Source organism: Choloepus didactylus, chromosome 7 (assembly GCF_015220235.1).
Source record: "Choloepus didactylus isolate mChoDid1 chromosome 7, mChoDid1.pri, whole genome shotgun sequence".
Classification (NCBI taxonomy): Eukaryota; Metazoa; Chordata; class Mammalia; order Pilosa; family Megalonychidae; genus Choloepus; species Choloepus didactylus.
The window spans coordinates 18,758,781-18,782,964 of record NC_051313.1 but is presented as its reverse complement, the minus strand read 5'-3'; the positions used below and the strand labels follow the sequence as shown (position 1 = coordinate 18,782,964).

The 24,184-nt window shown below is 41.2% G+C and overlaps 1 protein-coding gene across 2 annotated transcripts in view; it reads left to right on the top strand.

Annotated features, from left to right (window-relative positions):
• The window catches only part of LAMA2 (laminin subunit alpha 2), a 535,576-nt gene that overhangs the window by 306,530 nt on the left and 204,862 nt on the right, over positions 1-24,184 (top strand). For both annotated transcript variants that reach the window (XM_037842983.1, XM_037842982.1), the window contains exons 18-20: positions 11,105-11,191; positions 18,382-18,593; positions 21,997-22,103. In XM_037842983.1, the coding sequence (XP_037698911.1) occupies positions 11,105-11,191; positions 18,382-18,593; positions 21,997-22,103 (406 nt within the window). The remainder of the gene's footprint in view (positions 1-11,104; positions 11,192-18,381; positions 18,594-21,996; positions 22,104-24,184) is intronic.

The window sequence follows — 24,184 nt, the reverse complement described above, 5'->3', positions numbered from 1 at the left end:
CTTCATCTAGAAGTGTATGGCTTAGTGATAGTTTTGCTTGGTGATTTATCTGTTTAATCCTTGGTCATAAATCTTATAGATCACAAGCATTTTTGACTCCAAATTTCTTAGATAATATTGCTAAATAAATCAAATGTGTAGGGAGATAGAGATAGATTGGTACAATTATTATGATATATGAATACAGACAAGCATATAATATTTGAATTATACATATATATCAACTTCATCAACTATTTACAGTGTCCACTGTTTCCTTGGCTTTCTTACCTTAGTGATGTATATATTCTAGCTATAGATGGTAACTAGATAGTGAAATTTATCCCTAGGGGAGCAAATCAAAATGTAAATGTCCGGCGCCTTCTCGCTCGGTCCCACACGTCCTGTCCTCGGCCGGCAAGGAGAACAGAGGGAAAGAGGGAGAGACACAGACAAACTGACACTTGAGGCACACAATGGCAGTGAATGCAAGTCTTTTACTGGAGCCAGGAAGAAAACTTTCTCTGTTACATATTCCACACGAGGCCCTACACCCCGTGGGAGAACAACCTCTATGCGGCCGTCAGGCACGGCTCCCTGCGGGCTGTCTCCCCGAGGCTAGCCCGGGCAATTTCTTATATACAATAGTTACAACCAATGTGCTGGCACTACGAAAGCGTGTACAATAGGCTAGCAGCAACCGCTGCCCCATGCGTCATATGCGGAAACGGGATGCAGGCGCCATCTTGGCTCACTCGATGGGCGGGGGTAACTCTAGAGCAGGTCGCGGCGTGTCCACTAGGCCCTAACTCTAGAGCAGGTCGCGGCATGTCCACTAGGCCCTAACTCTAGAGCAGGTCGCGGCATGTCCACTAGGCCCTAACCCGGAAAGCGGCTCTCCACATCTCCCCCCTTATTATATATTTCAACCCAGTGTCTCCATTGATGAGTGTACTCCCGTGGGCTTGAGTGACCCACTACATGTTTTGGTGCTTTGGGGAGTCTGGACTAGGCCCCTGCCATCTTACGGCGGAACCTCTGGCACCGACCAGAATGCTTACCTCATATAGAGACCGGAGAGCCCGTGAGCTGGAAACAACGTGACTCTCCCTACAGTACTTCGCCTCGTAACTGGGGAAAGACGGTTGGGGCAGGAGAGTGGCAACCAGCGTCAAAGGCGTCACTAGGCGTCTCTGTGCAATGGCCAGAGCCCCGTGTGGCCACAACCGGGACCCCGCCTAAGAGACTCGCCTGAGACAAAATTTGAGACTGCTGGAGCTATATGCTATATCCGGGATATGGCCATGGACTTTGCCGCGAACCCGGCCCCAGAGCGCCCCACCCCGAGTGGCCGGGACGGGGACCGATCAGTCTAGAGCCTGCTGTCCATGTGAGGGGGGAGTAAAAGGAATCAACGATAGTTCAGCGAGGTGGGGGCTCAGCAGTGACAAGGCGTTCAGTCGATTGTCGATGGCTTAGCTGCTGCGGGCTAGGTGAAGGAGTCATAGGCGGAGGGAGGTTCAAAGTTCAACAGTTCAGAGAAGCCGGAGCGCGATGTTGGTGCGATGCTTTTGCGACCGAGAAAAGCCTCGTGGTCGTCGAGTCGACCGATGGCGACGGGGTCGTGGAGGTTCGGCTGGCCTTCCGGAGCAGTGGTCATCAGAGGTGGCGAGTTGCTGGTAAAAAATAGCATCAGTTTGTTTTCTTACTAGTTGGACGATTCTGCGAATGATGCATGGTCCGAAAGCGAGAGCTAGAGTAATTATTATTAGGGGGCTAAGAAAAGGAAGGATATATGGGAGGATGGGAGTGAAGAAACTGGACCAATAACTGGCAGCCTCACGATCTCTTTTACGTTTTTCCAGTCCTTCCCGGACCTTCTTTAGACTGTTCTCTGCAAGACCTGTGGTATTGGCATACACACAACACTCTTCCCCTAGGGCGGCACAGAGGCCTCCCTCTTTGAGGAGCAGAAGATCGAGGCCTTGGCGGTTTTGGAGCACCACCTCAGAGAGGGAATTGACAGAATTTTTAAGATGGGAAATAGCGTCTTGTAGGTGACGGATGTCTTCGTCGACAGCAGCCCGGAGTTGAGTTAGGGCGGAACTTTGACTGGCTAATGCAGCAATCCCGGTGCCAGCGCCTGCAAGACCTAGGAGGGAGGCAATCGTGAGGGCGGTGATGGGTTCTCGCTTTTGCAGAGTGGCAGGAACTGCAGTTGTTTCCAGGCGGAGGAAGAAGTCTTCCTCACTGTGGTATAGGACCCTAGGGATAAGGACAATCAGGAGGCAAGTTTCATTATATTCATTGATGACATTCGTGCTGAGACAGGGGGTAAGTCCTGTAGAGGAGCAGAGCCATTGGGAGGAGTTATGAGGAATGAGAAATTTTGCCGAGCTGCTGGGAGATGAATAGCTGGCACAGGCTGTGAGGCTGGGAGAGTTACTTGAGCGAGGGCGGATGCACTTTCCTGTAAAGGAGACTGAATGAAAGGTTAGGGGGATAACTGAGGTATTCCAATTGCATTCCGAGGGGTTGTCTTCTGTACTTTCTGAAAAGGAGAAGTTGGAGGCGACGGGCTCATACAGTGAGGAAGAGGTGGAGAGGCAAAGCCAACAGGAGGAGGTAAAATTGGGGTAGGAGACATTTAGTGAGGTGAAGGTTGCTTGGATAAGGCTGAGGAGGGGAGAGGAATGCGGGGGAGAGGAATAACGAGAGGGAGGCAGAAAAGGTTGGGGTGGTGGTGTTGGCGATGCGTTGTTCGCAGCTGAGGTGCGGCTGGTTGGAGCTGCAGCTGAGGTGCGGCTGGTTGGAGCTGAGGTGCGGCTGGAGGGCTGTGGAAAAAGGGGGTTAATGACTTTATTGGGGCCAATGCCCGAAGATGAATGTTGAGCTGCTTCCTTTTTTATGAGAATAAGGGATCCCGGATCGGACCCCGCTAGATAAATTCGGAAGCCCCAGGTTCGACCCATGAGCCAAGACGTATCTGTAGGGTTTTGTACGGTGAGCATTAGCCTTTTAGGACAAAGGTACCTGTCGAAATAGCGATTGCCTGAGTTTAGGCAAGTATAAGGGATTACTGTAAGATTTAGAAATTTGTCAGGGACAGAAGGTTTCCAGCCAGTGGCTAATGTTTCACACCCCCAGTATGCACAGTAGTACTCATAGGGGGAATTGCAGTATGATTTTCCAGGATTTGAAGATGGACACATATAATAATCTTGTGTATTTAGGCTGCCTGGATAACCAACAGGTTTTGGATTAGGAGGGGGGAACAGATCAGTGGCCTTAAAAACAAAGGAGGGGGGTCCTGTTCAGGACGGCCAGAAAGGCGCACACCTTGCGCATCGAAGGCTGACCTACAGTCTTCTGCGCGATGAGGTCCCTTGTGGCAACGGCCACATAGCCTGGTTGCTGCATATGGTCTCCCAAACTGTGGAGTGGCAGGTGGTTGACCTTTATTGGGACAGTTCCTCTTAATATGTCCCAGCTGGCCACAATGAAAACATCCTCTGGGCTTCATTTCTAGTTCTTTAGATTTCTTTGCAGACACTTGTAAGGAGTTGGCTAGCATGGCAGCTAGACCTGCATTAGTTAACGGGCTGCCAGCATCTCTACAGAGCCGAACCCAGTCCGTTAGCTGTTTTCCTCTGTTTTGTGCTAAAATAACTTTACATTCTTTATTACACTGTTCAAATATCATTTGTTTAACTACAGTCTCTGCCACCCCTGGATCTGAGAAAATTCTCTCGGCTGCAGTCTGCATTTTAGCTACAAAGTCCACAAAAGGTTCTGTGGGGCCCTGATGAATATTACTGAGCGAGGCTTGAGCCTCTCCCTCACCTGTCAGCTTTTTCCAAGCTCCCACGAAACAACGGAAGATTTGGGCATAGACCTCTTGAGGGAACCGCGTTTGATTTTGGGCATGGGCTCCCCTTCCTAACAGCATGTCTGTATTCCATGCGCCATGTCTTCCCGCTGCGTTCCTAGCTGCTTGTTCCTCAGCTAACTCCTCAAACCACGCTTTCCAATCTATAAATCGACCTGGTGGCAAACAAGCACGGGCTAACTGAACGATATCTGCGGGCGTATGATTTAGGGCGGAGAGGTTTTCGACCATGTTCAGGGTATAAGGGGCATTGGGGCCGTACTGATGGACGGCCTGCCTCAATTCCTTCAAAAGTTTGTAATCATAAGCTTCATATTGATTGTTGCCTGGGTGGTTAATAATAACCGGGTACATTTCTGAGGCTGGCTGCGGCTCAAGTGGCTGGTAGCCACCCAGCATGCCAAAAGGTCTAAATGTTGTGAAAGGGTTCCATCTCCAGAAATGTCTCCCACCACTACCTAATGGCAAAAGGTCCTGAGGGCCTGTATACTCGGGCGGGGGGTGTGGCAAAGGCTGCCCCTCCCCTGACCGACCCATCAGGGTTTCCGGGTCTGGCAGCGAAGGATAATTACATTTACTGGGCATGGCCACTAGAGGGAGCTCTCGGCGAGGTCCTTTGGTGGGACCGCCCAAAGCGTCAGTTGGGAGCTGGGGTGTCCCTGGGGGTGCAGCAGTAGACATTGGCGGGGCGGAAGGCCGCACGGGTGTGGCGGGAGGCCCCTCCCACTCAATTAGCGGGGATGCTTCCGCCTTCTCGTCAGTATCGCTATCTGACTCTGAGTCAGAGTCACTGGACTCCGGCGGTTTGCCCTTGCAGGAGCCGTCCGCTGACGAAACTGACTGGGTTTCCTGGAGCGCACACCGTGCTTCTTGCAAGGCGGAGGACGGACTTAGGCCCGTAGCCGACTCCAGTTCAAGGACCGCGCGAACGGTCTCCCATATAGGGACTAGAATTGGATCTAGACAAACGCCCGTCTGACGCGCCCGGTCTATATCGTGACCAAGCTTCAGCCAAGAGGGCAGACTGAGGCTGCCGGTGGAGGGAAACCAAGGGGCAAAAGTTTCAACATCATCGAGAAACCTCTGTAGGGAGCTTTTCTTAACTGAAATACCCCTCTGCTTCAGGAGGGTTTTTAAAGGAGCCAACAAAGGTGAACTTCCAGACTGCCCCATGCTTGCAGTCGGCACTGTACTTTAACCACTCGGAGAGCTCTTCCGAGTCCCCGGGACCGCCTGAGAACCCCCGGGCCCTGACTCTCACGTAAAAGAAGCACTCACCTTCTCGCGCTGATCAGGCGCGGGAAGTCCGCTGCGGTTAGCTCAGTTGGCTAGAGCTTGGTGCTGATAACGCCAAGGTCGCGGGTTCGCGCCCCGTACGGGCCACCACTTGTCCGGCGCCTTCTCGCTCGGTCCCACACGTCCTGTCCTCGGCCGGCAAGGAGAACAGAGGGAAAGAGGGAGAGACACAGACAAACTGACACTTGAGGCACACAATGGCAGTGAATGCAAGTCTTTTACTGGAGCCAGGAAGAAAACTTTCTCTGTTACATATTCCACACGAGGCCCTACACCCCGTGGGAGAACAACCTCTATGCGGCCGTCAGGCACGGCTCCCTGCGGGCTGTCTCCCCGAGGCTAGCCCGGGCAATTTCTTATATACAATAGTTACAACCAATGTGCTGGCACTACGAAAGCGTGTACAATAGGCTAGCAGCAACCGCTGCCCCATGCGTCATATGCGGAAACGGGATGCAGGCGCCATCTTGGCTCACTCGATGGGCGGGGGTAACTCTAGAGCAGGTCGCGGCGTGTCCACTAGGCCCTAACTCTAGAGCAGGTCGCGGCATGTCCACTAGGCCCTAACTCTAGAGCAGGTCGCGGCATGTCCACTAGGCCCTAACCCGGAAAGCGGCTCTCCACATGTAAATATATCAAATGCTTTATATTCATAAATTTTTGATATCACATGGCCTGTAGCCTAAATATGTTGTGAGAGACACATAGATTTCTGTCCTTGAACACTTAGATATTATTGAAATAGCTACAGATAGATATTCTTGGTACAAGGCTGGAGAACAGGTAAGCCCTCCATAAGTTCTATCTTCTAATACAATTGTGAATACTGCTTTTTTGCATGTATCAGGAATGTGAAAATTTAATTTTTGAAAGAATGGAATGCTTCAAGAGCAGACTTTTGGGCTCACTTAAGGGGCCACATTGAAATTGTTAAAATTAGTACTTCTTATAGAGACATAAATATTCTGAGACAAAAGGTAAATATAAAGAAACATTCAATTCAATGACATTTCTTTAAAAATAATAGTGCTTTTGATATATTAGAACATTATCCTACCCATTGTTTAATGTCCACATGGGTGGATGATTATGATAACTCATACTGATCCTGTATTCCAGAGGGGAAAACTAAAGGCCAGAGAAATGAAATGCTTTGATTGTGGCAGCTTGCTTGTGGCAGAAACAATATTAGAACCTATATATTCTGATTCACCTCTCTGTGCTTCTTCCACTGGGGCTACAGCAATAGAAACAATTACAGAGACACTGAAGACAAGCAAAAAAAATTAATAGAACTTAGTAGTGTATAAACTGTGGGTGTTTACTGTAAAAAATGACTGTAGGGTTTGCAACAGTTAAGCTAGCCCAAATGTAAGGAACTAGGACAGGTGAGAAAGCACAAGCTTAATTATTTAACTAAACTAAATACCTTGAACATTAAACAAATCAACATACCCTTGCAAATTTTTCAACGTATTATTAAATTGTAGCTATATTTTATTGTGGCACTATGCAAAGTATTTGCTTTTATACTCTGTCAGTGTGAAAAGATTATCTAGGTCTATGATGTGATCACATTTTGCAGAATGAGAAACTCAAGGTTAGAGAAATATAGCAGCAAAAGACATAGTTAGAAAATAACCCATCTAGTTAAAAAATCCATTTGTAGACATTAAATCAGATTTCATAGTATTTAAAGATAATTAAAGAAATATGTTTGCTTAATGGTTCTCCTGAGAGCAGGTAGAGGAGAAATCACTGATGAACTGTAAAAGGAAAAGCTTACAGAGAAACCAAAAATTCATGAGGTCCACATCAAACTCATGAATTTTTTCCTTCATCTTTCGATTTCTCCTCTCAGTCCCCTGTGCCTCTAGCAGTTGTCTTCCTGCATTCTAATTACCGACCCCTAGCTTCCTCATTGATACTGCAACAGCTCATCCCCTTGGGTTTCTTTTACCCTACGCAAGTGCCCAAGTTAACAATTGGTTAAAAGGAATCCTGCTCTCCTCTTGTATGTACAAATATAGAATACGCCCTGCTTGTCTAAACCTAATGATGGAAATTTTACCTCAGCACCAGATGAGTGGTTGTTTCTTACCACAGACCCAGGGGGCAATTTAGTATTTTGTATTCCAGGTGCATGAGAGTTAAAGAAATAAACAATACTTTCACACATTTACTTAATATGTGCTTGATTTTTTTTAGGGGTTTTGGAGTCACCTTACATGGGACCATTTTATGTTAGGAATGAATTTCAGGGCCCAGAGGTTTTATTTTTAGGAATTATTCATGTTCTATTGAGCAACTGCTTTACTTTCAGCTTTTTGACACTCTGAATCATTCTCCTGTTGATGGTTCCCCTCTTGGCACAGGCCATGAGAAAGCTCAAGGGCATAGTGACCTGCCACTATTAAATGAACTTACTTTACAACATATCTTTTGCACTCTAAATATACTCTTGACTTCATATTATTATTTTAGTGTTATATTCTTTTTAACCTCATTGCATCTTTTTATCTCATGTACATATTTTGATAAGTAAAATTAAATTCTTTTGGGAACAATGCTAATTGTATCTGTATGAATGTGTTCATATACATTCCTATATACATAGTCACGTACATATTTAAATACATGCGTACTTAAATATTCACACATGTATCTACGTACATATACACATAGTCATCCTAATAAATTGATCAGAAAAAATGCAAAAAATCCATGTTCATTAAAAGAACTATTTCCACATGCAGATCCTATTTATTCTAGCAGTAGCTTCTCTTCTTTTTCCCTGTTTGTGGAAAATGCCTACCATTCTTGGATCCCTTGTGTCCTTTGTGGCATGGGGTGATATGCAGGGAGCAGACCATGCTCTCTGCCAGTGTGGAGTGGGCCACTGGTGGTAAATGACATACTCCTGGAGTCACTTCAAGTCGATGACGATCTCATAATTTCCCCTTCCTGTCACAGAACTGTTGTTTCATGTTTTGGCCAAATTCAGAGTCAGGTTGCTATGTCTGCTAATCCAAATTTGGTAGACGGTTTTCATCATACATATTTGTTTCTAATTCTAATTTTATTTTTGCTGATAAATGCCATACTCTGCCATAGCTGTAACTGCGATTTCAACTGTAAGGGAGTGACTCTTCAATCTACATTGTTTAAAGAATCTTGGAGATGAATCCAGAAATATTTTATGAGGAGGTTTTATTTAGATACTTTATGTCAAGTATTGATAATACTAAGAGCTTAAACTTGCTTAATTGTCATCAGTAGGTGTGAATGACAGTTGGTTATAGGAAGAAGAGCATCAAAATGGAGTCAGAAGTGCTGGATCCCGGGCTGGATTCTGAAAATTAGCATATGACCTTGGGCAAGAAAAAATGATGCCAGCCTCCAACTGCTCATAAAATTATTGTGGAAATGAGATGAAATCATTTGTAAAAATACTCTGAAACTGGAAATAGCTAGTCAAATCTAATATATTCTTATTGCTTAATTTATTTCCCTTAAAAATAGTGTTCACTTTTATCAGTGAGGCACATTTTACTCTATTTCTGTCAGCTTTAACTGACTCATGAGGATATTTAAGAAATTCAAATTCTATTTTATAAATAGTTTTAAAGTGTCAGGAGCCTTGTCAACCACATTTGACATGGCTATAGTAAATTGATTTAGGGCTTTAAAAATAATTGGTATGGTTTTGTTTCAGTCATGTTAGTCACTCACTGGTGAGAAACCCAGGACTTCTAGTTGGAGTCACTTTCTTGGTAGATGATGAGATGGTTATGGAACATCAATTTTTGAAAAAGACACATGTGCACTGTAGAGATTTTTCAAAATGTTGATTAAATCCAGTGCTCTCTTTTGGATCTGAGAAGAGTAGCAAATCATTGGGAGATGATGAGAGAAAATCCTGTTTCCATCCATGTTTACACTCTTCTCCCCTCTGCGAGACTCTGCTGCCAGCAGAATTATCCACAATGGTGTCCCTCCATCTGAGTCATGGGTGTCGAGGCACAGGCTGCCCTCTAAAAGAAGGTTTTCCTCTCGCAGAACACAGGTCAACTTATGGCAGCCACCAGAACCCCAGAATGTCGAATCTTTTATCTGGATAATATTTGAAAATTCAGAGTACCTCAAACAAGGATTTTTCTCTTTGCCCCACTAGATTCGTTCAGAGTTTCCCCTAAGTTGAATAGTTTAAAAAGATAGAACTACTTGGTTCTAATAGCTTTCTACTATCAAATTATAGTCATTATTATTAGGAATGTAAAGTTGTTCAGCCACTGTGGAAAGCAGTGTGGCAGTTCCTCAAAAAGTTAAATGTATAATTACCATATGAGCTGACAATTCCTCTCCTAAGTATATAACCAAAGAAATTGAAAACAGAGACTCAGATGCTTGTATGCCAGTGCTCACAGCAGAATCATTCACAATAACCAAAAGGGAGAAGCAACCCAAGTGTTGATGAATGGGCAAACAGGATGTGGTACATGCACACAATGGAACATTCTTTGGCCGAAAGAAGGAATGACATTCTAAGACACGCTGCAACATGGATGAACCTTGAAAGCACTATGCTGATGAAATAAGAAAGGCACATAAGGACAAATACTGTATGATTTGAGTTATATGAAATATCAAGAAATAGCAAATTCATAGAGACAGAAAATAGATTAGCGGTTACCGAGGGATGATGGGAGGAAGAGGGGAGGTTGCTGCTTAATGGATATAGAATATTTATAAATTTTGAAATTGTTCAAATAAAATTTAAAAATAATAATTATTATTAGATCTTTACAAGACTACTGTGAGTTAAGCTAAAGGAATATTAAGAATTATTTAAAAATACTACCCATGATCTGATTTGCTCAAAAGTAAAGTATTCCAAAGTCACGCAAGTGTCAGGAGCAGAATGCGATCAGGCCTTGCTGAGCTTAATTTGTTGTTCTCTCTTTAATTCATTTAGTCATCAAGCAAGCCTCTACTGAATTGTCCTGTCATATATAATAGAAAATAAATCTATTTAGGGAAAACATAATGGGAGAAAGATTAATTGAGGGCATTTCCCTTTAATATGGTAGAGTAGCAGCTTTCACGAAATTCAGAGAGCCAGCAGGTGACCCCAGGACAGCGTGCCAGTCTTGTGGGAAAGGTCCAGGTGGGAAGGGCATCTCCCACAGGCCACAAGGATGGCCAGAGTGGGACATGTTCAAGTCCACAGCTGGCACATAATGGCTCTGCTGGTTTCTGACTTGGAGACCCAAACTGGAAATATGTGCAAGAGAGAGGTAAGCTTTGAAACATGCCAGAGGTGTAAAATGGCAAGGTTGTTTTGTTCTGTTTTGATATAAGTTTAGGCAAATGTGCACGCTTGCTCTCTTGTAAGGCTTTTCCCAGGATCCCTACTGTGTGAGTGGCATGCCTGTGAATACACATTTGCAGCAGCGTGCACACCACGGTCCTGGTAACCGTGTTGGAAGTAGGACAAGCCCCCACCCCACTCCCACCACCACACACTGAGCTCTCCAGAATCTCTGACAAATTGCTCTGGGCTGCCAAGAGTTCAAAGGGATGTGGCTGGAAAGACAGTATGCAAGGCCATGTGTTGCCAAGCCTGGGTAATCCCTAAAAAGCAGCTGTACGTTCCCAGTTGTTACTGATGATCACGAACCCAGAACATCCACATGTGAGTTAATAACCTGTCACAGGGATCCTATTCTCCATGGGGCTATATTCACATCTGCAGAAATAGCAATGTCATTTCATCCTCTGTTGGCCAGACCTGAATCTTTTGTCAGTGAGATGAGAATGACCAGCCTGTACCCTTTGGTCATAGCATTACTGGTGAAAGAGGACTGGAAATATGTTGCTAATAACTTTGTGTATTTGCTTCTTTCTTGTCCCTGTCATCATTCAACAACGTCAACCTAGCTTTAGCCCGACGTGCCATTTAGACCGGAGTCTTGGACTGATCTGTGATGAGTGCCCCGTTGAGTACACAGGTCCGCGTTGTGAGAGGTAAGCACGGGCAACACCATCTTTCAAAATGATTTCCACCTTGGGAGTTATAAAACCACAGGCATTATCATCCTTTGCACTATCCCAGAAAAGCTGCCACACTCAATGAGGTGAACTGAAGTTCCTCACCATGCTTGTCAAACAAATGCATTGTATGTTTATAGTTTATTTATTCTCTAGAAATTGCTCTATAAATCTCCATTCACTCCAAGAATATTTGATTAATGTTTTAATCTTAAAGGTTAAGCATTAACCTACAATCTTTCTAGAAAGTATTGCTCAGGTAGAAGTCATGCACTTTAAGATTTATCTTACTGTCTACCTTGGCACCCTTTATTTTTCATAATTAGCTTTTTGACTTTAAAATGTAGCTTCAGTGTGTAGTTCATATTTCAGCAAGTGGTCCATAATTTACCTAAAATATATTTGAAAATACAAACCAAGTGTAATTTATTATGATGATTTATATCCTATTCTAATTACTCCTAAGCCAATATTTTTAATTCTTGTTGAGCCATGGATATTATTTTATGTAATTTGCATGATTAATTTTCCTTCTGAAATGTTTTTGGAGAAAAGGTCCTTCTGGAGATTTGGTCTCAGTATGAAAATGTTACTACCTGTCCTCTCGATGTCATTGCCAAACATGACTACTTCACTCCGGTTTCAGCACTGAAAACAGTCCCTTTTGCTGCTGTCACTAAAGGGCAGAGGAAGTGACCTGCCTTCACCTGTCATCACCAAGGCTAACCCTTCAGAGGGCTATTTCTGCCTATTCTTCCCTGTTTTCTTGGCAAACATCACCCGTTTCAATCAGTGTGCTTAACTAATGAAACAGGCACCAGTCACCTGGAGACAATTTAGCTAGCAGCTAGCAGGCTGTGGACAGAGCACCAATGACAGTTCCTACCAGCAACAAGCACTACTTAAGAGCAGAGTAGCCTCTGTCAATTAGTAATAGAAGAACAGAACTGTAATAAGTAGGACTTATTTGCAATGAAACACATAGAGAGGCTGGGGGTCTTTAATAGTATTTTTCTTTTAAACAAGGCATGTGTATATTACGTACTATAACAGGAGAACATGTGATTGCCAAGAGAGATTTCCATCAAATGCCTACCCCCAAACCCCAAGCTCACTACAGGCAGCCTTCTTTTTAGCAAACAGAAAAATGACAGCTTTTCTGTCATCTAAGGCAATTAAACCCACTTATTTCGGAGAGCAGTCTCTGATGTATTGATATTGCTTTGCTTCCTGCCCTGTATTTCCTGTATGTATTAGACAACAGTTTCTGAACCATCTGCGATTTAAAATCCTGCACTTTATTTAACAAACATGTTTTGCAACTGTCATATATTAGACATGGAGCTAGACCTTGGACATAATCACATGCATTATACCATCCTTACCCTCAGGCCACTCACGTCTTTATTTAACATGGGTGAAAATGGTTGTGTGAACTCTGGAACGAATCCTAAACTGAATAATAAAAATCACAAAAGAAAGGAAAAGTAAGCAGATTTATTGTCTAAAATCTTTATTAATCTGATTTAAAAGATGGCAATGTACATATGTAGTTTAGCAAATGGCTTATTTCCAAGCTTTTAGTCAAAAATAATCTTAAACTATTATTAAATAGAAGATGGAATACTGCATTTTTCTAGACAGAATTTGGGTTAGAATTTTCTAGAAATATTTAGGATTTATCCTTTCTCTGTGTTTATCTCTGCCAAAAAGTCCATTAGATGGATTTGCAATATTAGGAGAAACATTTTTTAAGCTTTGCACGTTGGAGTGCCCAGATGATTCCTATGTTTTTGAGCTTTGCAGAGTCAGGGTAATGAAGAGAAAGTGGTTGCAATGAAAATATTGCAATCAAATTTATTCTGCAGGATTGTGTCATCAATTTATGCAGCTCACCCAGAAGGAATCAGCATTTAAAAACTAAGGCAGTGTTTCCCAACTCTAGATACTTTTGTGATAAAGATTTCTGTGAGCACATCAGTTTGAGAAGTGCTCATTAGCATATTAAAAGATCTAAGATGTCCTATAGTAAAGAAATCTGTTCAATTTGTGTAACTCAGCATATTTTAACCCTATGTAACCATAAATCCCCTCCTTTTATTATGTGGCAGGCATGTATCCCAGACCGCAGTTCAGATGAATAAGATTCATGACCCCACCCTCTTTATTTCAATGTAATTTCTATTTTAACACCCCATTCTCTATGTTTGAGAGCTGTGAGGGCTAGGACACATAATCTAAGTCAATTTAATGTTTCCCTCATACCCCACACCCGTGAATTGAATCAAAGTTCTAGCAAGCTTACCTAGTACCAAGGGGCGCACATGTGTGCATTCGTGTTTGTATACATGTGTGTATTTGTATGCATGTGCGTGTGTGCATGTGTGTTGGACCTGGGGACATATGATGAGGTCACCTAGTACTGAGTTGTATATCCAAGCATGGTTCTGCTGACCATTCCTTTTTCCTGTCCTCCTGATGAACTTTCCCTTCAGACCTAACAACCCTCCTCTGTGTTCATACCACCCTTGAGGACACAGGAATCATTTTGCTTGTTTTATTCGACATGGGACCCACCAACATCCATACAATCCTCACTCCCCATCCATCTGCTTTTTCCAGCGCCATCTCATTTTCCATTTGGTAGTGGATTGCAAGAAGGGGGCCATGTTCATAGAAATGAGGTTTCTCCCTCTTAGGCTTTAAAGCCAAAAGCCCAGATGATTCCTATGTTTTTGCTCTCTTCCCTGTCAAATCCCTTTACTAGGAACTTAGCACAAAATGGCCTTGCTGCTTGAATCAAGGGAGTGGAGAAAAGTAGTGAACTAGAGGATAGCAAAAAAAGATACAACAAGCTATTGATTGATGCGCTGCCCCAGGTAGAACACTAGTTACAGTTTGGGAAACTTCTCCTGGAGGCCAAAGACCCTGTTCCTTTCAGGTATCACTGTTTTGCTGTGACTGGGGAAGATTTAAACAAAAGAAAAATAAGACCCCTGGAAAGTGGCATGGGAGGCATTCATCATGGCTCTTTATTGAGATACTAGGCTTTTATCATCTAGACAAGGGGAAGGAAAATAAAAACAAAAGTGACTGAGCATTTAGAAGGGCTAAAGGGGATGAGTAAGTATTGGAGCATCAAGAGGAATTTAAAAGAACATGGAGAAAAAAAGCAAAAAACTGATGATGACACCTGCTCTGCTGGACACTGAGTGACTTCTGTAATAAGTCTGTAGCCTCAGCCACATGTCATACATCATGGCGATAGATATGTAAAAAGACTGGCATATCTGGGTTACCCAGTGGGATCCATAAAAGCAACAGGAAGCTCAGCGGGATACAAGGGCCCCTTAAAGCCCACCTCCTCTCTTGTTAAATTTGTAACAATGCCTCCCTAGATAAGAAGAAAGAGATCAGAGATCAGGACTAATTTCACATTTGCCACTGAGAATGTAGACGGTATTTGAATCTAGTTGCCTAGTATTTTGAAAATTCGCCTGCAGTTTTATCCATATGATTCATATATTAGATGCCAAAAAAATTCCTTATGGTTTTTAAATTCCAAGTGCAATATACTATTTACGTATTTTCTGCTTCGGAAATATATGAATCTGAATCAATTATTCACCATCTGATCACTCTGCTGGTGATACTAACAACTCATGTCTGAGCCTACTTGAACCCTTATATTTTGTATGCAGAGAATGGGGTTTCAGAAGTAACAGAAAAGAGAAAGTTATACCTCTTGGTTGCACCTATAGCAAAACTGTGACTCCAGCTAAGGTTTCAAAAGGTTCCCCATATGTAATTGTACAGTTTGTACACTCAGCCAAGGCAGTGAGTGGGGGCTGAAATCCAGCCTGCCCTCTTCTTGCCAGTGTACCTCCCATGTGGTGCCCAGGTGCCTGGCCTTGTCCGCTATTTCCTTATGTTTTCTACTTACGCCCAAAGCGGGTACCTTTTTCTAATTTATACAAAACCACTATATAAACAGACACACTCCCTCAGACTTTAGCTGATTATGTCAAATGGTAAGTAGTAAGAATGCGATGTTATAACAGCAACTCTGGATCTCATGCTTTATACTCCAGCTCCCCTCCTCTGGGCCTTTGCCAATACAGTCCCCTCTGCCTGACACCACAACCTCCCCCGCAACGCTCCCAAGGCTAACCCCTATTCTGCTCTAAAGATTCAGCTCAACCATCCTGAAAGCATCTGTGATTAATCCCAATCTGAGTGGTTTTCCCTTTCCCCTTGCTTCCATAATAGCATGTGCATATCTCTAGTAGTTTCATTGCTACATTTTTTTGTCTTTCTTCCCATGGACTGTTGTATAAGAACTGTGCCTTACTTATCTTAGTATCATGTACAAGTGATCAGTAGATATTTAAGGAAGGGAGGGAAGGGAAAAAATAAGAGCTTTTCTAATTTGTCTACAGAAATTGAAGTTAGCATTTCTTTGTTTAGAGTCTATAAATACTGGGAATGTAGGTCATAGATTTTAGCCAAAAGTTGTTGAAAATGCTTTGAGACTGAATGAGACAAAAGCCCTATCAATGTTGTTGCTTTCTTTTCTTCTCATTGTTTCCCTCTACTTCTCCCTTTTTGTCTTGCTGTCTCTCTCCCTCTCACATTGTTCCTAAGTTATCAATAGCAGCAACCATATTATGTAACTTCATGTGGTGTCCAGAATCTCATTTCTGTCTAAGACGTCCCTTTCTAAAATATTGCAATTTGATTTGAAAAAGTGAACAAATGTGGAAAGGAATAGTGACTTTGTTATATCAAGATGTCCATCTCTAGGAAGGAATCCAATAAATTATCTGTTAAAAATATCTTCATTCTGTCTTGCATATGAAAATGAGAAGGCTTTAGATTGCAAATCACAATTGGTTTTAATAAAGTGAAAATCTCAGAAGCTGGAAAGGTCGGAAGGATTCTGATTAACACTAATTTTAATTAGGCGACTCCAACTTGATCAGATGATAAAACGCTATTATCGTTAATGAAAAAGTTATATGATTAGCAGTATTGTATTCATTGACCCTAGAATTACGTTTTAATTCCTAATGAAACATTTTTATAAGTCTCTAAAGAATTCTATGTGTAGAAATATACCCAGGCACATACTCCAGGAATAAAACCTGAATGCAACAGCAGTTAGTGGTGCCACTTTCAGAAAAGTGGCATATAAATTATCTATCATATATATTTCCCAATTTTTCTTATGTATCCTGCAACAACAACAAGAAAAGACAGGTGTTTCTTCAGTTTTTCTAGCTAATTATAGTTATTTTCTCCCAGGACTGAGTTGTTTTTTTATTGTATGAGAATTTTGGACTGTATTAATTGGCATCTATGTTAAGAAAAATTCCCAGACCTTGTTATATAATGCCATCTCTCCTGAGGCATTAAGTCATTTTGAGTAGAGTGAGCTGAAAATAATGGGTTTTCGTTGACTGTGATAATGATCATTGTACATCCTTATTTCAGTGGAGCAAAGTCACTCTCTTAGTGGTAAACAAGATGAGATGTGAATGTGATCATAAGCTCTGAATATAAATAAGGCAAGAAAAATTTGGGTTACAATTTAAAAGGATCTTCTTGTCTTTATTGAATACCGATCCTGAAAGGATTGGTGGCAGGTGGGAGAGGAATTCTATGCATTAAAATATTAGTCCATATTTTACAGTAGAGGACTAATAAGCAGTTATGTTTGTGGGTGACAGTATTATTCCAAGCAATGTTTATACAAAGACTTTCAAAATTTTATAAAATATTTTATGAATATGTTTAAAAATAGTAATCTCATTTAAAAATTACGATAAAAGATTAAATCTATAAGATTGTTGTGGCATCTACAAATTTTTCTAGAAAACTCAGAATAATCGATATATCGCTCCCAAATTAATGACTTTGCCCCATAATCTGATAGGTATTAAAATATCCCAGATGTAATGTACCGGATTTAAATCATTTCTATTTCAAATAGTAGACAACATTTTTCAAAACCATGACTTTCATCTCTGTGATGAGATGAGCATAAAAGTATTGTACTACTTGAAGAAATTGTATTCTTCCACATTGTTTTTTTCCCCTTCAATTATGACCCTTGCTGCAAAAGACTTTATATACTGATATGATGGCCCAGATAACAGAGCTTGCCTGACCATAAGACTTTGGATGCCCTGTTTCATTTCTCCTTTGGCAAATGTGCTTCATATGAAGTATTAAGAGCAAATGTAACTGAGGAAGACAGAACAGATTTTAATAAGGAGCTGCCCATATGGGTGAATCTGTGCATCTTGCTACCTTAAGTGACATTTTAAAACATATCATTTGGATCAGGAGAAATTTGATACCAAAATTTTTAAAATCTTCTCCACCATGCCTTAAAAATAAATGACCTTTTGTTCTTCCAATATTATGCATGATAGTTTTGGTCATAAAAAAATCCCTAAGGTTTGCTGATATGGGTTGTGGGCAGAATTAAGCATCCCCTTATGTGATACTGCCATCACATGCAAGCATACTTCTTCAGCCTTCCTATTACTAAAAACTCTTCCATGAAAATCTGCCTCTGAATAGATATGCAAATGCATATAAACCTATTTTAGATGCAGACATACCCACAGAGATATTATTTGGGCAGGGACCCAAATGATAATGAGAATATTTTGAGTCACAATTTTCTATTTAATAAATTCTGAATTCTCACTACTTGCGAGCCTGTTTCCTCATAACAAGCTCTTGCTGCAACAACAAAAAAATGTGAACCTTACATATTTGTACAGAAAACAACCAATTGGAGTAGATACGTATGATGTGTTGTACTACAAAGGCTTTCCAACATAGACCTAGATTCCTCTAGGGTGCCAGGAGCAGATTTCTTATTATGCTTTTGTCTTGTCTTCAGCGCCAGTGACAAGATTTTTTTTTTCCTAGCTGAAATCTAATTACTAGAGGGGCTGGCAGGATTTCATCTTGTAGCTACGTTGCAGTTATAGGAAACATTCTTTTAATCATCTAGTATTTGAGAAAAGGAGCACTTAGAAGAAAAACTTACCGTCTTGGGAGATGGGTAGCATGAGAGGTATGTAAACATTGCCCCTAGAGTTTCCATGAGTTCTCCCCCAAATACTTACTGATGAAATTTTTCTCCCTAGGTGTGCAGAAGGTTATTTTGGACAACCTTCTGAACCTGGAGGATCATGTCAGCCCTGCCAATGCAACAACAACCTTGATTTCTCCATCCCGGGCAGCTGTGACAGCTTGTCTGGCTCCTGTCTGATATGTAAGCCCGGTACAACAGGCCGCTATTGTGAGCTTTGTGCTGATGGATATTTCGGAGACGCAGTTGATGCAAAGAACTGTCAGCGTAAGTTCTGAACTACTGATGCCCCTGACAGGATTGATGTCTTGTAACGCACGGTAGCTGAGGGATTCTTGAGTGGGGACTGAAGGGTTGGAAATTATGTGTACCATATATATGATAGATGCATAGCATATCCACAGAGTTTGCATATTCTTAAATATTTCTTTGCAATAACTAAGAGAGTAAATCCTTTGAAAATTGCTGCATGGTTGAAGTGGTCTTTTTCAAATGTTTCTGTTTAACGTGAAAGAAAGATTTTAAAATGAACTGGTGTCCATAGCAACGAAAAACAATTTGGAAATTAGGTAGGCCCTGTTTATTCTTCTTTTATATATCTCAACTCTAATCATTTGTTTGAAATAAATTTATCTGCCCATATTATTTCATTAGTGGCTGTCAGTAAATGTTAATCAGTTGTGCTTTCATATGTGAACCTCACATTCTTATATTTCATAGTAAGTGCAAACCTCTGGCAACATTTTTACATATTGACATTTATAATTGTTGACTGATCAACCTTCAACTTTGGACTATTCATGGAGTACTATTTCTGTGTTTTCATCCATAAAATAAACTACTTTGGGGCTTCATCCATATTAATGCATTCTTCCCCTCATCTTCACCTCCTTAGCTGTAATGTTCAGCGTTGCATAGAATTTACAAATGTTTTGTGTTAGTATACTGAAATATGCAAGAAAGTCAGAGAAAATGTGAGCCCAATATAGCACTCGATTGCTGTTTGCGACCATTGTCAGCTTCATCTGCTGTTCTGGTCTCTAGTCAGAGCAGTTTATGAGACCAGCCCGACAGATCATTTCTGCTAGACTCATGTAAGAAGGAACTCTTGCAGTCATCCACTTGGTCCCTAAAATAGTTGCTGCTGGAAGCACCAAAGACTAGGCAGAGCACCAATTTCAATAAGAAATGTATCTTTCTTCTCATCAATTTGGAATGAGTACCAAGTTTTGGATATCAAAAAAAGGACAATTTGTAGAATCAAAACCAAAGCACTTAATGTTTGTGTTCAGCCATGGGCTCTTCCTGGAACAGTTGTCACCTATTAATATCACCTGTAAATCAACAAATTTTTCAAGTAAAATTTCCAAGAGGCTCAAGAGTTCCTTTTGAACACCATGGGATTATGGCATCTGTGTAGAATCATAGGAAACTTAAGACAGTCTTCTGTCTAAATAGATCATCTAGAACGTGTACTTTCTAGCATTGTGACCACAGGCAAGACTTTAGACCTCACTGAGATGCAGTTTCCTCATTTACAAAAAAGGTGATCAAATTTCCGTGGGGATTAAAGGATCTAGCACATGGGGAGTATCAAGTAGGGTTCCGGGGCTTGGGAATGCTCACACATGCTACCGCCCTTAGCGAAAGCACCCATACTGGTCTGGAGTCTTCGTGGTTCACTAATTTTAGGGCGCTGCCAAGCCTTTCATGAGCTCTTTTTCTGTCTTCCAATAACCAGTAATGCTCTCCATAAAGTTGAGGAGGTGACACCACAAATCTTATTATGGTGAACTGGTGATCTGTGGCATGAAGTCTTAGAAACACAAGAATGAGGGAATAAAAACATTTTTGAACCATCATCTATTTTTGTACCACTTGCCATGAAGTATAGACATGATTATGACTTTTAATGCTCCTCAGCATATAAAGATTAAAAATATAGGAAATAGATTATCTATTTTTAAAATTTTTCATGGATATAATAGCTTTTCTACACAAGGTGGTAAGCCCTCATAGAAAAGAAAATTCGTGATAAACTGTTACTTTAGTTTGGCTCTAAATGTCATTAAAAATACCTCACTATAAAGAAATATATTTTGATTAATAAATTTATGTACAGTTTAAATATCACACTTTTCCATTAAAAATGCTACTTCATAAAGTTCTCTATTACTTTTTTCATCTTTAAGATGACATTAGTCACCATCATATTTATGATAAATTTAATTTTTTATTTCCCATTCTAAGAAAAAATGGCTTCTACATACTAAACTATATTTTTAAAATGCATGTTTAATATACATGAGAAACAGAAAGAAATTAAAAGTATGTCTACAATTCTAGTTGCCAAATGAAAATGGATATTTTAAAGAAAAATATCTTTTTCTTCAGCATTTTCTTACATCCCAACTATCGACTACCCTTTGGCTCTCCCCTGAGGAAAATGCTAATGGCCAAGTTTCTCAGTGGACACCTACCAGCCTCAATTTAGCACACACTGAAAGCCAAACCTGCTGGAAGAAAAAGCAAACATTTAGAAAAGCAGTAAAAGGAAGTAGAACCTGGAGCCAGATGAGCGGAATAAGATAGGCTGATGGGGTAGCTATTTATAGTGTGTTTATATACCATTCTCAAACTAAAATATTCAGAGACATTGTACAAAATTTACCAAAATCATATGAATAGTCTAAATCTCTATGTCATCCCCTCTCACATTTTTATTCTGGTGTCAATGCAGTCATATGTTCCACTAAAAATATACATGTGGAGTACAGAATAAGTCATTAATTGCTTTTCTTTTTATGAAAAGGCCACTAAGTTTTAGATTGATTTATTAGATGTTTCAGAATAATGTCCAACATCTTCATAAAACAAAAATGACAAAAAATTACTTAAACCAAATGTGTTTCCTGTCTTGGGTGATAGTGTATAAATTATAAAATAAAAGTTTTTTCTTCAAAGTATAGTGCTATGCTTCTAGCACACTTGAAACTAAATGTTTTTGTTATCCTATATATGTTTCCAATCTTAAAGTTGTGTATATTTATTTCACCTCAAGCTCATTTTATGAACTTAACACTAAAACTGGCACATAGTAGACAATCATTAAATTGAAAAATTAATTAAAATAATCAATTAAGAATGACATACATAATATGCCACGAATGCTATTAATTTTGACAATTTCCTAAAATTATTTCAGCCCTAGAGTCAGAATGCATTACATACAATGTGATTGTAATATTTTGAACTTTCATGAAGAAATGAAGTAGCTCAAGGAATGGTAGAAATATCACAAGACTTGGAATTGGGGGGCTGAGGCTCTGACTATATCACCAACTCACGGGGTAACTTGCGGAAGTTATGGCCTCTTTGAACTGCAGTGTCTTCATTCTCGAAACTGGAATAATAATAAGGAATGCAATATATAAATAGCACATGACGTGCCACGCACTGTGCAAAAACCGCTCCAGGAATTCTTTCTACAGATCATGGAGCTGTTGTAAGATCAAATGGTACAATGCACAACAGAGCACTTAGTCAATCAGAAAACATTCTATTCTAAAACATAGGGGTCAGTGTTACATTTGGGATGTGTTATTATTTAACAAGCCTATTGAGACGACTAGAAAGGCCTCCTGACCAGGGATCTCTCTTCTCTTTGCAGCGTGTCGCTGTAACATGAATGGTTCCCTCTCGGAGATCTGCCACCCGCGGACGGGACAGTGTGAGTGCAAGCCCAGCGTGCAGGGACGGCGCTGTGATGAGTGCCGGGTAAGCAGCCAGAGCGGCCCCTGGAACAATTTCCTCCTGGAAATTTTTCATTGGCTTTCAAGGACGTGTTTTACACACCTTAGTATGTTGAGAGAAAGGTTCAGGATTATCTAACTCTCCCTGTAAAATTACCGTGCTCAGTGAACTGTTTTCTGAAATTAAAACAAGAGTTGCTGTACATTGACATTGGACTGTCACCTTGCATTGCATCTTCAGGGGAGGTGTGTGCTATTTGCTGTGATTTGGTTGTTTCTGAAATGAATAACACTCAAATTGAATCCCTTTCTGTGAAGGGTAAAACACTGTTTCCTTTGCCTTTATGTTTTTGGCAGAATAAAATGTGTCCTTCCCTTTGCCTTTAGCAAACTCCCTCTTCTAGTTCCATCATTTAGAAGTTGGTTCCGGTGATTGCTCTATTTAAGAGGTCTTCAGTAAAGAAGCAAAGCAAGGTAGCTGTACATACATCATTTCCCAAAATGAAATATTTTATTAAAATATGTTGCCCTCTGACCTGAACATATTTCCCTGCCTTCAGTGTGGCTGCACTTTGAGCAGCTTCATGAACGGAGATGGGTTTGCACTCGCTCTTTCACATAAATCTGTTTTATTGGTGATAAAGTTTGCTCAGCAGAAGCAAACATTTCTCACAGGTCAAACTGACCTATCCGTAGGAACATCTGAAAATATGATCTACTTCTATCTCTTGAATACTATCTTACATTTTTTTTTGTTTTTGTTTTTGTTTATTTTTCCATTGGCTTTTAAAGCCCAGTATGCAGTGGGACCCAGAAAAGCGATTCTGTGTGTTATGTGACTGCAATCCTGTTGGCTCTGTGTCACTGCAATGTGACGTAACAGGAAGATGTGTCTGTAAATCAGGCTTCGTAGGTAAACAGTGCAACCTCGACAGGCAGGTGCACCGGCAGGAGGAGCAGCCACGGAGAGTTCAGCGGGTACTGGGGTCTCCTCGGAGGTGGGGCGTCAGCAGCTCCAGCGGGTGCCCTCGCGGGGCGCATCGGGCACCGCCGGCTCCGGTAATGGCAGAGGCACTGCATGGCCCGGCCTCGCGTGGCGTGTTCTGTGTGCTGTGGCTGACGTTCCCGGGTGGCATTTTCCCCAGTGAGAGTTGCTAAGTGTGCGAGCTGCAGATGCAAAAATTAGACAATCTGACTGAGCCTTGCCTTTTAAAGTAGCTATGTATGTGCTTTAAAAGGCATATTCAAATTCATAGGTTCATAAAAATTTCAATTATGCATGGATGTGTAAAAATCAAAGGGAAAAATATTTCCAAGAACCTGTAATCTTAGAAGTGGAAGGTATCTCAGGCATCATTTGGAGCAAACTCACTTTTGTGAATGAAACTCAGAAAGAAAGTGACTTGCCCAAGAAAATGCAGCCCCTTGTTTACAACTGTGTATCTCTAAAACTACTCGTATGCATTTCTTTCTTCCTTCATTCCACTTCCCCTTGTCATTTGGACATTTTCCTCATGTTTTCACTCTCACTTTTGTGCCTGGCATTTCATTGTAATTAATGCTTTTGTTACATTTCACATCATAATTTTGCTCCTGTTTACGATAAACACAAGAAACACACTTCTATGCACTGTAAAGGCACAACATACGGAGTGAGGGAGGTTGTTTTCTACCACAAGAAAAAGAAATTAGGACACTAAAAGTTTGGTAGCCCTTCTCACAAGGCAAAATTAAAATGCTGAGGAGGAAGGAGGAAAGGAGGGAGGGAGCGAGGGTAAGAGAGGAAGGGAATAAGGAACAGGTCCATGGATGAGTAACAAGGGACAAGACTTGCCAGTATTCAGAGCCCATTGAGGAGTTAAGGGTAGGGGGTACAAGAAGGTGAGAATGAACTAAAAAGTAAAGGTGATGTAAAGAAAAAAGGCATATTCATGTTTTCATTTCTTGGCTCAGTATAGTAAATTTTAAGAAAAGAATTCTGATTATCAGACTTCCTCAGAACAATTCCCAGCTTGACCACTTCCTAGTTGTAATACAAGTTCCTTAAATCTTTCTGTAATTCAGCTTCTTCATTGGTAGTTGGACCTACTTCACAGGGTGTGTCTC